Genomic DNA, 16970 nt, shown 5'->3' on the forward strand with positions numbered 1-16970 from the left:
ATGAGTAAGTAAATACAGACACAAAAGATATTATGCCCTCTGGGGGCTTACGGTCTTCTTGGGGAGATAAAGCATGAAGTTTACAGTAAATACAAAGATTAAAAAAAAAAAACAAATTGTTTTTTTTTTTAAGAGAAACTTTGTTTATAGGGTTTTTTTTTTTTAACTAATATAAAACAGATTCCCAGCCTGTAGTTCATGTAATTGCTTCCCGGCGTCAGGATTGGTCAGAACATGAGATTGCAATGGAGACTAGCCCCACCATAATTTATCAGGATGTATCCAGTGAATCACAATCAGCTACTTCAACAATCAAAGCTCTATTAGAACTCCAACAGACAACAGGTATGAATTCACATGCTCAATTGAATGAAGCATGTTTTCTCTAGAGATGGGTTGTGCTAAAATACTACCACTGTTATATTTTCTTTGTTATTATTTGAGCACATTTCCCCCCTCTGGACTGGTTTATAATCGTTGCCGCAGTCTGTTTACTTGTCAGTTCAATAAGATGTGCCCAGGAGTACTGAAGGATAGACTAGTCAGGGAGAAAAAAGGACAGAACTCTTTCTTTTCTGTCTCCTGCTTAAAAGGGCAATCCTGTAGCCTCGTGTCACCCAGAAGGCAGTAGTTTCTATCATTTCTAGGCACAAGGATAGATGCAGTATAGCTGCTAATTGTATGTAAGAATAGTAGGAGGCAGATTGCAGGGCCCCTGCCATCCTCCTTGATATTGGTGGGCAGTTTTGTGGACATGAAACACCATTAATGGCCCTTGCTAGCATTCTCATTTGTTTTTTCTTTATATTTCATTTTATAATTTAACCACTTGAGCTTCTGTGCAAAGCCATCCTCATTTAACAAGATCCTGTCAGTATTTCTGGTTGCTTAAATATCTTCAGTAAACTCTAGGCAAAACCTGTGTCAGTTATACTGACTTTCGTGTTACACAATAAGTCAAAGATCGTTAGGGTACGTAAGGGACCTTAGCAATGATCTCATCCAGCCCTTTCATTTTATGCATAAATAAACTGAGATCCAGAGAGTTTACCCAATTGGCTAGTGGCAGAGTGAGACTCCGTGTCTTTTGATTCCTAATTCAGTGTCCTCTTTACTTGTGGGGTGACTGTGATATTATTTTGGTTTTGTTTTGCTTTCTTTGTTTAAACGATTAGCTTGATTTTGTCATATTGTACTTCATAGGAATGATCTGAATGATCTTTCGGTGGACTTAATTACTGGTAACTATTTGTTGTAACATCCACTTTACTCTAGCCAAAGAATACTAGCACTTAATATCTTCGGTTAATCTTTCTATTGGTGTCGTTTTTGGCCTTAGGCACTTCCTCAGCTCCTTGTCTTTGACATACTCAGCCATTTCCATTAATGTCCTATAGAGGGTGGAAACCGAATGAGCAGATTTTTTAGAAAAATGATAAGATAGAAAATATAAATTTATCCATGGAACCCATTCTTGTTTCCAGACGATTCCATAAAACATTTTTGTAGAACAGAGAGGTTGTTTTTTCCTAACACTGAAATTTTTTATTCTTTAAGAGTCGTTGAAGACTTGGTAGATTTCTTTGGAGATTATCTTGAATTTTTAACAGATCAAATTAAACCGGTCATTGTATTGTACTCTTCTGGGTAGATATGCCCTAGAGCAAATCATGGTGTATACTGCTTATTCACCCTTTGTTTTCAGGTTGAACTCGAGGATACCAGGGACTACCTTGAAGAAGGGTAAAGGAAATGTTCTAAGAGGAGTGTGTACAAGGGAAACAGATTGTTTGGCCTAGTCATAGTAGGGGGGAATTTTAGTCTGTATGCATATGAGTTCTTCTTGCTAGGCTGCTCGGTATGGTTGCACAAATTGTGCCTTCTACAACCATACATAGCAGTCTGCTTTTTTCTTTTCAATTCACTGCCTCCTTAGTCATGGCCAGTGTGGCACCACAGAGGTCTGGCTCATTATTCCCATGGACAACTCTGGTTTTGATACTTGTTTGTAATAAAAGTTAACTTTTCCCCTGACTTTTTTATGCAGTAAAGGAAAAATTGGAATCTAAACCAAGACAACCCACTATTGACTTGAGTCAGATGGCAGTGCCTATTCAGATGACCCAGGAAAAGAGACATTCTCCTGAGAGTCCATCCATTGCTGTGGTAGAGTCAGAACTAGTTGCTGAATACATCACTACGGGTAGGTGTCCTTTAAAAAGTAGTATTAAGGTAGGAGAGCTACCTTTCTGGATTTGATGGGATGCTTGTTTGGGGAAGAATATAGGTTTTATATTTCTAGATCTTTTCCAATTTGCTCTGAGAGCAAATTCACATTGTCAGGCTTGGGACTTACCCTGTCTTTAATGATGAGGGGGAAAAAATCAATTGGTTATTGCAAATTGCAAGTTGGCCATATATGATGTCTGTGAATACAGGGTGACAGTTGTAGAGAGGATAAAATACCTTTCATATAAGAAGAAGTATTTTGAGGCATCTGAGTTTTTTTAGTTTTGGGGGAGGGGAGGTGGGTCAAGGGAGAAAGAAGGTATAAAACCCAATACTTTTTTAACATAAAGAAAAAAAATGTGGAAAACTTGAAATCCATGTAAATACTTAGGAGTTCTGGTGGAAAGCAAATTAGGTATTTGTTTAAAATGTGGTCTGGCAGTAAAACACTAATGAGATTTTTGGATGGCATAGATAGAAAAGTGGAGCAGGAAGGATAATAGATTCTTTCTCTCATATTCTGGTGAGACCACACCTGGAATACTGCTTTCTGGTTTGGACACTTCATTACCTTGAGATTTGAAATAGTTCAGAGGATAGTAATATGAATAATTAGGGGTTAGGAGAAATGACTTACGAGGCAGTATGTCAAGAACACCTGTCTTAAGTTTTCTTAAGCAGTGATTAAAAGAGAATATGAAGTTACAAATATTTAAAGGATGTAGAAAATACCAAAGCAGAAAAGGAATTCTTTGGTATCATTTTAAGAGATATTTTTAAAAGATTAATGGGTTAAAATTGCCAGAGGGGAAAATCTAGTTAGAGACTATGGAAAGCCATCTAGCATCTTTCTTTAGAGATCTTTAGCAGAAAGCTAAAGAAAGCAGAGGGCAGTATGTTGGGGCAATCAGTATTAACCTCTGGGGATAGACTAGATTGTCAAATGGTAAACAGAGGAAAAGACCTATGATTTCTTCCCTTACTTATCCTTTTCAGAACGCACTGATGAGGGGACAGAGGTTGCTTTTCCCCTTCTAGGTAAGTGGTGTGCATCCATTTGTAGTATAACTGAAGGTTAAATATTATTGTTTGGGGGGGAACCACTTACATGGATGCGCTCTACTCTGATCTGGTAGAGGAAAGGTAAGCTCCGCTCAGTGAAAAGGAGACTTTCCTTTCGCAGAATAGTGGGATTCTTTCTCAGAAATGAGCAGTTTGACATTGGAAAAAATAAGAGCTTTTAAAGAAATAAGTGACTGTTTTGTGCTGTTGATACGGCGCAGTTAAGGGTCACTTCAGCTGTTTTCCAAATGTTCACTCTCTGACTTCCTTCCATTATCTCCTCCCTATCATATCCTAAGCCACATTAAGCATTTTCTTTGACTTCAGATCCAGCTTCCTGGACCTGATCTCTTGTATTATCCTACAGTAGGTGTTAGTTTTCTCTGACTTTCCTGCACACTGGGGAATTACTATGAACGGATTTACAGTATCTTGAATGAGGATTATTCTTAAATGATTTTAGTTGATCTATTAAATCCATTTCCTTTCTTAATAAAAAATTTAATGTTATAATTAAGATTAGTATGGGCAGCAGAAATGTTCCATATAATCTGATAATTTCATGAAAAATTGTTTATTTTTCAAATGTCATTCATTTCTGATGATGCTTCTATCAGTAAAAAACTTCATTAGTTTAATTTTAATATGAGTATGATTTGTTTTTTCTCCTCAGGCCCATTATAAATGATTTCCATAGTTGTTTTAATATCAACACTTTTTTTCAGTTTGGTGGAGCACATATGGAAGATTTTGTTAACTCACATAATTTAAAATATGCATATAAAGCATACTGTGAAATGCAGTAAGATACTGCAGTACATTTATACCAGTGGTGCTGCCTATAATCTCTTATATCACATGTAGGCATATGTGTAAGCAACAATAGAAAAACTGTGAATATAGACAGAATGAGTTATAAAAATAAATAAAGCCTGTTTATATTTCACTGGATAGTTTTAGTTCTGTACTTATAATACCTAGGTAGTACTTTGACATTGATTTCTGTAGCGATCATCTTCTCCTTGGACATTCCACTATGACTTTTCTAAACATGGAACCATTTGAATATGGAACTACTTGAAATTGCAAATCAAGATATTTGAGCATTAGAATCATGGGTTATTCAGAGAATTTTGATATTCTCAAAATCCTTAGCTAATCTTACAGATTTGTTTTACTCTGTTTTTAATTCAAAAAGCTTGTTTCCCAGTAACCATAAGCATTTTTAAGGCTCTATAGAATAAGAAGTGGTGAATGTTTTACTGTTTAAAAAGTTGAAGTTGAGGCTGGTAAGAGATAGTTTGGCATCAATGTAGAAGTATTGGTTTACATCTGTTACGTCGATATAAATGTCTAGTTTATTCCTTTGGACCTTTGTAGCAAGAAAATAGGAAATGGGGTTGTTTTCCTGTTATACTGTATTCTCACCCATTTATGTCAGATGAACAAAATTTGGATTTTTCTATTCTTTTGTTTGCTTTATATGACTTAACAATTTAAGGACCATTTTCCATCTGTTACTTCATTTGATCCTCTTCTAGGTAGAAAAAAATTTTTATTCTTTTAAAAAAACAAAAATAAACAAAAGTTTAGAGACTAAGTTTAGAGACTCATAGAATTTAAATGACCTCTTCAAATTCACATAGCTGGTTGGTGGCAAGGTGGGACAGAATCCACCCAGGTGTGACTCTTGGTGCAGTTCTTTGTGCAGTATCATCTTGACCTCTTACATCTTTAGGAACTATAAGGCTGCAAGACAGTGTCACTTCATGTAAAAGAATGAATGCTTCTGGGTTTTGTATTGCATTTGGAACTGGGACCAATAAATTATTATCTTAGTAAATTAAGTATAATCTTAGTATCCTTAAAGATAATAGTCTAGGATTTGATTATAGAAATGTATTATTGTTTTGTTACCTTAATGGGGTGAAGGTTGTTGGAGACATTAAGTACAGCTCACAGGAGGATATAACTTTAAGGGGTTTGTTCCTCCTTTGTGATAATAGTTTTCACAGTGCTTCTGCATTTCTCATCTCATCCTTATAATAGCTCTGTTATTCCCATTTTACAGATGAGAACACAGAGTCTCAGAGAAGATAAGTGACTTTCTCAGAGTCACACAGCTCATAGATGGGCAGACTCTGGTCTTCTGCTCCTAGTTCACAGTACCACACATTCTCTCTGTGATGCAATCTCACAGACATTTGTTTAAAATGACTACTGGTTACAGATGCTGTGGTGATTTCTGGAGAAATATCATCACCTCCTCTATTTTCAGTCAGCCATCGCTCCCAGCCCCAACAGCCCTCCCAGCCCCAGCGGACCCTGCTCCAGCATGTGGCTCAGTCACAGACCGCAACACAGACTTCGGTGGTGGTGAAGTCCATACCAGCATCTTCCCCTGGAGCAATCACCCACATTATGCAGCAGGTTGTATCTCTTCTTTCTCTTCCTACCTTCTGTAACTGCCTCCTTCCTGAAATAAGGCTTAGTTTCATCAATTATGGGAGAGGAAATAACTGAATTGAAGAGCATTTGTGTAGTTCTTTCATCTGTGAGGACTGAGTAGAGGAAATGAATTGAGAGTCTTAATGCTTGGAATGTAATTAAGAAACAGTATTCATGGATCTTCTGTAAAATTGGAACATTTCAAAAGGGTGGGACTATCCAAATGAATCTATGACTTCAGAATTGGTCACTCTTTCTATATCCATTGTTATGGAAGCATTTATCACTGAGGTGAGATTTTTAAATGAAATAGAAGTTGGCTTGTTTAGCTGTTTGTTGCTAGGTGTTTTGCTTTTCGAATGAATTCTCGTAGGAAACGTTATTTATAAGTAGGTATAAATATCTGACTTCTTTCACTATATGTGACCAGTTAAGGAGGAGGAGACTCAATGAGGAAGGAGAATGAGTTAATACACAACAGAAAATCGGTTACCAGGGGTAACGGGGAAAAGAAAAGAATATGCTGATCAGCTGATTTTGTGTCAGATACTGTGCTTTGAGCTTTAAATACATTAATTTGTTTAATTCTCAACTATGATCCTGCAAGGTGGGTGTATTATCCCTCTTACAAATGAGGAAACTCATGCTTACAGAAGTTAAGTAACTTATTCTGGGTGGCAGAGCCAGGATTTAAACTCAGAGCATCCTGCCTCTATACAAAGTGATGTCATAGATGCCAGATTTAAGCGTGACTTGTCATCAGTTGTCACATAAATCACCATCATTTGACTGGTAGCAGTTGATCCTAATTTTAAGCAAACTAACCTGAATGGCAATAAAGACATTGGTGCATTAAAAACCTATATGTGTAAGGTCATTATGAGATAGGGGAGAGTTTCAATTGAATCTCAGAGTTTTAAAGTTTAGAATGAAGGAATAGCATGATAAGGAAGTGGGAAGGATGGGGTTGGAGTGGATTTTGTGTCACTGAGGAAAGCCAGGTGGCCAGAGGTTTAGCTAAGTATCAGATCTCAGCCTGGATGCTGGCAGGTCCTGACATTGAGCTTTCTCAGGACCCCCAGAGAGGTCGAACAGGCTGACCCGAACCAGGTCCCTCAAGATCGATGCCTCCTCCCATCACTGTTATATCCGACACGGAACAATCTCCCTTTCCACAGACAAGAGTGCTCTTATCCCCTCCCCCAGTTTCCTTCCCTCCTGGCAGCCGAGTCTCTGGGAAACTGTTGCCCAGTGGGCCCAGAATATGACCAAAGGGGCGAGGATGACTAGTGCAGAGGATTGTTCACACAGGCCTTGGTGAAGCCTGATGAACCATTTCCACTCTGAGCAGAGAGGCCCTCTGTGGGGACCCGATGGGCATCCTCAGACAGTGACTCTTCCCTTCTGGACAGCATTGGACATGCACACGTGGGCTTCTCTGAACCTTGGCTTTTCTCTGAACACGTCGTTCCTGGGTTGCAGTGTTCTTTTCTTTGGATGGGTCGGTATCTCTGATGACCAGGCGAGAGAGCGGTGTCCTGAGCCAGGGGGGCTCTTCCTTTTCTGTGTTGAGCTGTGCTTGCAGGGCAACCTTATTCCTCCTACCTATACATTCTGGGCCCTCGAGGACTTTTCTTATAGAAGTGAGTAGACCAGTTTTTGCAGTTTTCTTTTTAGGCTCTTCCTTCTGAAAATTTTTGAATGAATCTCATAACCAAGTCTTTTCCAGTTTGAGGAAAATGTAGCAATGTAGGTGTTTTTCTTATTTCATTCTTACTTTGTGCCTTTTTTACTCAGGCATTAAGCAGTCACACTGCTTTTACCAAACACAGCGAGGAACTTGGAACTGAGGAGGGCGAGGTTGAAGAGATGGACACTTTAGACCCTCAGACAGGTCTGTTTTACCGATCTGCCCTGACTCAGTCACAGTCAGCTAAGCAGCAGAAACTTAGCCAGCCCCAGCTGGAACAGACTCAGCTGCAAGTGAAAACTCTGCAGTGCTTCCAGACTAAACAGAAGCAGACCATCCACCTGCAGGCAGACCAGCTCCAGCACAAACTCCCGCAAATGCCCCAGCTTTCCATCAGGCATCAGAAACTCACCCCTCTTCAGCAAGAACAAGCACAGCCCAAGCCAGATGTACAGCACACACAGCATCCCATGGTGGCCAAAGACAGGCAGCTTCCTACCTTAATGGCACAGCCCCCACAAACTGTAGTACAGGTGCTCGCAGTGAAAACCACGCAGCAGCTCCCTAAACTGCAGCAGGCTCCGAACCAGCCCAAAATCTACGTGCAACCCCAAACCCCCCAGAGCCAAATGCCGCTCCCAGCCGCATCAGAGAAACAGCCGGCAAGCCAGGTAACGGAATATTGGTAGCATGCAAAGTTAAACTTCTCTGTTCACGGAAAAAATGAGAACATCACGACCCTATCGTGATTAGCAGTGCTTTCTCCTGGCAAGAGGAAACTCAAAAGCCTCATTTGTGCTGGTATTACTTTACCCCATCAGAAGGTTGACATTAGGGAAGAAATGCACGCATTAATATAGGAAGGAAAAAAAAAAAAGCATAGCACGCAGAACTTGATTTTCCAGGCAGTTTTTAACGAAATCACTTCAGCATTGATCAGCGGTGCATAGAAGCAAGATCCCTAAATTATTTGTATTTTTTAGATATAAAATATTTTTTCCCATGCTTGTAAACTCTCGTATCTGTGGTAGTAATGCTAAGTAAACTACAGTCTTTTAAGGAGCTTCATTGAACCATCTTCCTTTGTAGTTTACATCATCATCATCTAGTTAATAAATTTACTTTCTAGATTTATCTTCTAGATTGAAGAGGAATTATCTGGATATTCAAAAGAAAAATTATATTAGGGGAAAACCAGTGGCTTTGGAGTGATGTATTTATGTGTATTATAAATACATATATAGAAAATATATTTGTATAGCTGTATTTTGAAGCAAAAAATTGAAAATCCTACTTTTTATTTAAAAATGGAAGATGATGTAAATAATATGAGAATGGGCTGAAGGTATACTGTGTGGGGATATAAATCCCAAAGAAAAACAAGGCTGCTGTGACTTTTTTTTCGTTTACTGCTATGAACCTTGGCTGGCTAGACGAAGGTTCTTTTTACCCCTCCTCTTTCCCTAGGTTTCTTAAAAGTAACCAGATACTTTCCCGTACAGCCCTCTTTTAAAACACCAAGCTTCATTCAGAATGTCTTCCTAGTATACCGCACGAATGTTTCTTTTGCCATATTATCTGGGGTGTTGGATAGGTTTTTCTCAAAGAGATGTAGCTGTAACACACACAACCCCAATTTGTTTTCAGGTGGAGCAGCCAATTATAACCCAAGGATCCTCTGTTACAAAGATAACTTTTGAGGGGCGCCAGCCTCCCACAGTTACAAAGATAACTGGTGGCAGTTCTGTGCCTAAGCTGACATCACCAGTTACAAGCATATCTCCCATTCAGGCCTCTGAGAAGACAGCAGTGTCAGACATTTTGAAAATGTCTTTGATGGAAGCTCAGATTGATACAAATGTAGAGCATATGGTAGTGGATCCCCCAAAGAAGGCTCTTGCCACTAGTATGCTCACTGGTGAAGCAGGATCATTACCCTCCACCCACGTGGTGGTGGCAGGGATGGCGAATTCCACTCCCCAGCAACAGAAATGTAGAGAGTCCTGTTCAAGTCCATCTGCTGTTGGCCCTCCCTTAACGACAAGGAAAATCGATGCACCAGGAGTGCCTGCGACAGGCCAGTTCATGCGTATTCAGAATGTAGGCCAAAAGAAAGCTGAAGAGAGCCCAGCAGAAATTATCATCCAGGTAAGAACTGGAAGGAACATGAGAAGTATTGGGCATCTTGGGGGTTGTGGGTTTGGTGTGACTGGGATGTTGCAGGAAGAGTCAAGCCAAGATGGCAAAAGACATAGTGATTATTTTTGAGATGGCATTTGAAAAATTTGGTTTAATACCTGTTGCAAATATACAAATTTATATTTTCTGGAAGAGAATCCTAGAAAATTGGTGGATGTTATCACACAGCACCCCTCAGAGGCGATCAAGGGCCCTGAGCCCGTATGTCAGCTTGATTTATAGATACAAAACATGCTTGCCAGTGTTAACTCAGTAAGTCAGCCCAGAAAATCAGCAACTTGATGGGGTCAAACTCCTCCCCGGTCTTTGCTCAAAAAAGGGGTATAACTGGATTGCACTTTTATTTCAAGTTAATTTCAGGGACCCTTTCCTTGGAAAAACATAGTTCTTTATCTTGATCTAAATTTATGGCTTTCAGGACAATTAAACCTTAATTAACTGCAGTGTCTGGAGAAACATGTTGTAAGAAAGTGTTTCTACATAATTTAATTTTATATTTAATTTGGGATTAACCATAAGGCTTTGCTTTTTATTTTAATCATTGTTGAAAAATCTTGTTAATGGTTACTGTCCTGCCTTGGTAAGTACAGGCTAGTGAACATAATGAATTATTCATTGGCAGTAGATCTTCTATGCCTCACATTCCCTTCATTCTAAAACTCATCTGTCATCATGCATAATAGATCAAGACTAAAGAATTACTGAGTTCAGACTAGCCTTTAGAAGTTGTGTTTTACTTCCCTTTGTCCTTGCAGGGTTTCAGGTTGTTTTCTTGACACTTGTCATCTTTTTGGCTATGCTGATAGATGGCTTGGAAGTTATCAGAACAGCACATTTTAGTTAATGGAGAATTTGGATTCATTGAAATGTGGATAATCTAGGATTTACCATAGAGTCACTGTTGTGTGACTTGGAGTTTCTGTGGTAAACTTTCCCTTTTCCATGATGCCAGGCTATAAGAGAATGCAAATTGACCAGTATTCACCCAATATGATATAAATAAGTATGGGGAAAATGCCTAAGGCAGATAGAACTGGCCATTGAATTAAATGATTTGGTTCCTCTGTAAAAACAATTGTTAGCAAATTCAGTAATTCTTGACGGAGGGATTCGTTTGCACACACCCCCCCCCGCCCCCACAAGAGGTAGAAAAGGAATGAGTTCCTGGCTTTGCCACTCACTATGTGACTTTAGGCAGGGCTATTTAACCTCACTCTGCCTTAGTTTCCTCATCGGTAAAAATGGGAATAAGGAATGCCTACTTTACATGATTGATGGGAGGATTACACAAAATTGAGATGAAGCACCTAGCACAGTACCTGGCTCTTGGTGATTGCCCAATAAATGGTAGCTGTTAACTATTTTACTAAAATTTACTGTGGCTCCTGAGAGTCTACGGCCATCCCACCCTGAACACGCCCGATCTCGTCTGATCTCGGAAGCTAAGCAGGGTTGGGCCTGGTTAGTACTTGGATGGGAGAGTTTAAATTGGGATACTCCCTAAACTGGAAATAATTCGGGATAGCTTATTTGGAAATTATTTTCTGCACTTTATGAACAGGGCTGAAAATTGCTTTGTATATCAAGGATGGTATCAAATGAGTCTGCTCTCTACAGAACACACAGCTAACCTTCAGTGTATACCATGTGCTAGGTGGTCATGTCAGAGGGCAGGACAGTGTGTTGGTTAGGAACCGAGCTTTTGGAGTCAGAAGCACCTGGATTTGAGTCTCCCCCGTACTCCTCCTTCCCAGCAGTGTGGTTTGGAGCAGCAGAGTTCACCTCCGTACCTGCATTTCATTCCCTGTGAAATGGAGACCATAACCGTTGCCTCACAGGGTTGTTTTGAGGATTTCATGGAAAACTGTATGGAATGCAGCTAGTTAAGTGTCTGACACAGAGGAGCACTCAATAACTATAGCTCCTGTTACTATAATCATCAGGAATATATTGTTAGGATATTTTCAGATCTTACTAGTTACACTTAGCTTTGACCGGAAGTATTGATTTTACAGATTCAGTAAAATAGTATGGGGATGAATGAAAGCAGTCTGCAGAAGTGCTTTGATTCTTGAAAAGTGTTTTATAAGAATCCAACATGTTTAATAATAAGTGCTTTGAATGAAAAGCATTGTTCTTTGTAGACAGATAATCTGTATTTCATTCATTTGTTCATTCATTCATTCATTCATACCACATGTATTATTTAACCTCTATGTTCTAGGTGCTGTGCTAGGTGCAGACTAGAGGAGTAAACAAGACAAATATATCTTCTGTTCTGAAGGAGTCTGTATATGTGGAACTCACAGAATTTTAGAACTTTGAGGATCTTTAGAGTATATCTTCTCTATCTTATTTTACACGAGGTTAAAGCTCAGTGGGGTGAAGTGACTTGTTCAGAGGTCCACAGCAAGTCTGAGCCAGAGTTGAACTGCAGTCCAGGCCTCCTGACCCCCACCTAAGACTTCTTCACAGATCAGCTATATGGAACAGAGTGGGAGGAAACAAATAACAGAAAACTCCACTACTTTAGATTCAGTGCCTTGGCATCTTACAATATTTTCTTTATAGTGTTAAAATTATTTTTACATCCCTCTCCCCATCCTACGCCCCGCCGCCCCCGCCGGCAGTAGAAGATTCTTTTGGTCAGGTGTATTTCCTGATATTCAATTTTGCCCTGGGACTTTTAATGTTAAAGATAGGTCAATTCATTTGGCAAGTGTTTATTGCACATCCAATGTGTGACAGGCCCTCTTCAGAGCTCTGGGCATCTGGCAATGAAAAAAGATAGTCAAGATCTGTACTCTCCTGGAGCTTCCATTCTAAGGGTGAGAAAAAAATTTAACAAACGAAGACAAAGTAACAATGTAATAGTGGTGGGGGTGGGACCTACCCAGTGATCTGGTTTCATGGTCATAGAAGGAAGACTTCTCAAAACGTTTTACTCTAAGCATTTGAGCTAAGATGCAGATGACAGGATGGAACCAGCCATGGAGAGATTTGGAGAAAAAGTATTCTAGGAAGAGGGGAAGAACTAGTACGAGTGTGTTTGGCATGAGCCTGGAACCGTGATAAGAAGTTTGATTTTATAGCAATTATGATAGGAAACAGTTGTAGAACTTTAAGCAGGGGTATAATGTGAACTGATAGACCTTTTAAAAAGGTATCTGATAAAGATGAGAAAGAAGAACCTGACAAGGCAATATGGCCATAATATGTGTTTGTCTACTGGTATTTTTATTGTTTAAAAGACGGTTTTGTCCTCTTTAGAAAGAGTATTAGTATGTGACCCAAATAAATAACTTCCCCTTTGAACTACCAAAGGGTTACTGAAGGTTACTGAAGGGTTTAAAATATATTGTGGTGTCAGCAAATTAATCCTATATCTTGCAGATAATAATGAGTGAAATCTGACTACATTTACATTTAAAATTTGCTTAATGACCAAATGAAAATGTCCTTTAAAGTCTCTCTCTTGAATTAGGCACAGACTTCAGCCTCCTTTACTAGAAGAGGTGCCATCAGGAAGTGGAAAGATCACTTTAAGTTGTTAGAAGACTTGAGCTTGAATCCTGGCACTTTAACTTTGACCAACTGTGTGACCTTGATTAAGTCACTTACCCTCTTGGTTTCCTCATTTGTAAAATGGGAGTAACATTTTTCTTATAGTGTTACTATGGGGATTTAGTAGAATATCATGTGTGAAAGCACCTAGCACAGTGCCTGGCGTGTAGTAGTTGTCCAATAAATGTCAGTTTCCTTGTTTCCTTCCTTAGTGTTGGAGAAATCCTCCTGTTTCTTTTTCTTACCATAAAGCCTCTCTCCTGTGTCTTCTCTTCCAGGCCATTCCCCAGTACGCTATTCCTTGTCACTCCAGCTCCAACGTGGTTGTAGAGCCCAGTGGGCTTCTTGAGCTAAACAACTTCACTAGCCAGCAGTTGGATGATGATGAGACGGCAATGGAGCAAGACATAGACAGTAGCACAGAGGATGGAACCGAGCCCAGCCCCTCTCAGAGTTCTGCTGAACGGTCCTAAGTGTTTTGGAAACAGGAGTGCACTTTAAAACCAACTTGGTTACCAAGTGTCCAGGGAAGCCCTTGATTTTTGATGTCTAAAGAGAGCACTTTGCCCATGCTTAGGCTGTGGACCCCAAAATCGCAGTGTTTCAACAAGAACTGCTGCAGGAGCAGCATTTTAAAACAAGATAAAACTCACAGGGGACTGTACTTTTTTTTTTAAAAAAAAGGAAAAAAAGAAAAAAAAAAGAAAGAAAGAAAAAAAGAAAAAGATGCACATCTGCAGTGACAGAAGACCTGATATTCTTTCTCTGTTGGACCACGGCTGATGGAAAAGTATGCCATGCAGTGGAAAGACTTTTCCTGTGAATGTTCCTCAACTGGTTTCTACTGAGCAAAACACCATCAGAAAAGGAGAATGTTAATAGTTTGTATTTTGAAACGGTGTGTCAGGAACAGTTTTTTAAAAAACCTTGTATGTTTTTGAAAATCCCTGGAAGTGTTGAATTGGTTAACATTTTACATTTGCTCAGTTTATAGTTTATGAAATAACTAGAAAAATACTGGCATTAAAGAATCCTTGTTAGATGGTGGAAATCAGATCCCTAACCAGTGGGAAGTGCTTTTTGGGTGGCTTGTACATTCTCACCAATTGTATGCTAATTTATTGTGTTGTTGTTCCTTTGTGCTCTAGGCAGCACACTTGCCTTCTATTTATTTAAATGTAAACATTTCAAAGCAGGCCATATTCTTTCTGACAGATTTTCTGTAAACCAGGATTGCCTGCCCTTTCCATCTCCCACCCCTCCCGGCTCCTTTAAGAAAACTTAAGAGAAAATGTTTCATTGTGAAGGAGAGGAAAAGAAACATTTTCTGGCCCAAAGGAAATGTTCAGCTATGTTCAGGAAAAATTATTCATATGATGCTATCTTAACATTGAAATTGCACATTCATGTTGGACTGAAAGTTTGAAGATAACTTTTACATACTTTTGTTTAACCCCCTTTGAAATGTATAAAAATTCATTTACAGTTCTAAATGTAATGTTTTTAAGCATTCTGCCTTTTTAGGACACAGTTTGTTTAAGCAATATGTTTGGGTCTTGTGATCACTGTCTGTCACAAGTAGCGTGAGGGGTAAGAGGGTGGGAGGGTTAACGGTCAGTTTTGACAAGTTGTGGCAAAGGAAGCAATTCTTTTCATTTTTAAAAAAATGTAAATAGAAAAGTTTTTAACGGTTTTATATAGATTTCACTATAAATAAGCATTGTAAGACTGACAAATGTTGAACTGTACATACGTATATCAGCATAACTGCCCAGTTTTTTGGTGCTGAAGTACTGTAAGTAGATTTCATCAACAGTCTCCTAATTTTTGCATCTATATCTAGAAAAAATACTGTGATACTATAGTTAATAAATTCCCACGAGAGTGACACTGAAGATTTAAACACAAGCATTTATAAGATGCACTGACCTCTGGTAGTTGCCATCATTTCTCCTGAGCGGTAACGACTTACCTATAGATGGGGCTGTTGGATTTAATTTTATTGTACAAATTCATGTTTAAAGACTTTGTGATTGTTTCTAGTTAAGTAACTTTTTAACCTCTCCAGTCATAGGCTTCTTTGAAAATCTGATCACACTATGAACTCTCCCCAAAAAGACATGCATACCAATTGACATGTTAGATTTTACATACAGTCTTAGGGGTTTGTGGACCCCTAAGCCTAACCATGTATTCAAGGTTAAGCCCTCTGTTATGGTCAGTCCATTACTTACAGATGTAAGTTTTTATAAAATAAAATATCTTTTAAATATTCATGGGTCAGGTAACAAGAGCAAACTTGAATAAAGTTATTACGTTCTACTTCTACATATTCTGGCAGCATAGCATACCTGTGTCCCTTTGAGAATTTAGCCTTAATATGTTTCCAGCAACTGGAATGGCAGATGAAACTTCCACAAGCTACAATTTTAAAGTGTGTATATATTAACAAACTATCAAGTGAGGGATTTAACATTTTTTTTTTCTTTCAAAGGTATTACTTTCAAGGAGAGCATGAATTCTTTTCTTTATTCAACAAATATTATTTAAAACATCTTCTACGTGTCAGGTACTGTTCTAAGCACCAGGGATTCCACAGTAAATAAACAGAAAATCCTACCCTTACGGAGTTTACAAACAGAGCTTCCTGCTGATGGAATGGATGCCAGGGCCGAAGGAAGGAGGAAACACAAGTGACTCTTAGGTTTCTTGATTAAGTGGATGGATGGTGATGCCGTATATGGATCTCCAGGTATCCTTTTACTGAAAGTTTTAGCATTAGATCTATTTGTATTTCATATGTTTAAGTCCATAAATTAAATGTAATTTTAAGTCAGTCCTTGTAAAAGATATTCAGAGATTATGCTGCAAATACTACAGAATTTTTAGAGTCCCAACAACTGTTACAGGCAGTGATAAGAAAAATCCATTTGGTTTAAACTTTGATAAATGCTTTGCATTGCAGAATGCAGTTTATGCTGAACTTAGAGAACTTAAAAAAAAAATGTTTTATTGAAATTAATTCACATGCCATACGATTCACCCATTTAAAGTGTACAGTTCAGTGATTTTCACTATATTTACAGAGTTGGGCAGCCATCACTACAGCCAGTTTTAGAACATTTGCATAACCCTAAAAAGAAACCCTGTACCCCTTAGCTGTTACCCCTGAAACACCCCATCACCCAGCCCTAGGCAACCACTAAACTACTTTCTGTCTCTATGGATTTGCCTATTCTGGACATTTCATATAAATGGAATCATATAATATGTGGTCTTCTGTGACTGGCTTCTTTCATTTGGCATAGTATTTTCAAGGTTGTAGCATGTTTTAGTCCTTCGGTCCTTTTTATGGCTCAGTAATATTCCATTGCATGGATATATACCACATTTTATTTATCCATTCATTGGTTGATGGACATTGGGGTTGTTTCTACTTTTTGGCTATTCTGAATAATCCTGTTGTGAACAGTTGTGTACAGTTTTTACATATGTTTTCAGTTCTCTTTGGTATATATCTAGGAGTGTAATTGCTGGGTCCTACAGTAACTATGGTTAATGATTTGAGAAACTACCAAAATCTTTTCTACAGTGACTGCACATTTTACAGCAGTATAGGACAGTTCCACTTTTTCTACATCCTCACCAATGCTTGCTATTATTCATTTTTTGTTTTTATTATTTTTTTTAAATTATATTCATCTTAGTGTGTGAAGTGGTACCTCATTGTGGTTCTGATTGACATTTCCCTGATGGCTAATGATAAGAATCTTTTCCT

At 38.6% G+C, this 16970-nt stretch overlaps 1 protein-coding gene across 6 annotated transcripts in view; it reads left to right on the forward strand.

The window, feature by feature from the left end:
• EMSY (EMSY transcriptional repressor, BRCA2 interacting) overlaps window positions 1-15296 on the forward strand; it is an 87483-nt gene extending 72187 nt beyond the window's left edge. For 5 of the 6 annotated variants that reach the window (XM_034995326.1, XM_034995322.1, XM_034995323.1 and 2 more), the window contains 7 exons: window positions 181-345; window positions 2048-2203; window positions 3226-3267; window positions 5570-5721; window positions 7537-8100; window positions 9077-9577; window positions 13471-15296. In XM_034995326.1, the coding sequence (XP_034851217.1) occupies window positions 181-345; window positions 2048-2203; window positions 3226-3267; window positions 5570-5721; window positions 7537-8100; window positions 9077-9577; window positions 13471-13665 (1775 nt within the window). In that variant the 3' untranslated portion in view covers window positions 13666-15296. The remainder of the gene's footprint in view (window positions 1-180; window positions 346-2047; window positions 2204-3225; window positions 3268-5569; window positions 5722-7536; window positions 8101-9076; window positions 9578-13470) is intronic. The other variant, XM_034995328.1, reaches the window with a different exon arrangement.
• Window positions 15297-16970: the final 1674 nt, after the last annotated feature.

This window comes from Mirounga leonina, unplaced genomic scaffold (assembly GCF_011800145.1).
Source record: "Mirounga leonina isolate KUSES-001 unplaced genomic scaffold, KU_Mleo_1.0 Mir_92, whole genome shotgun sequence".
Lineage (NCBI taxonomy): Eukaryota > Metazoa > Chordata > Mammalia > Carnivora > Phocidae > Mirounga > Mirounga leonina.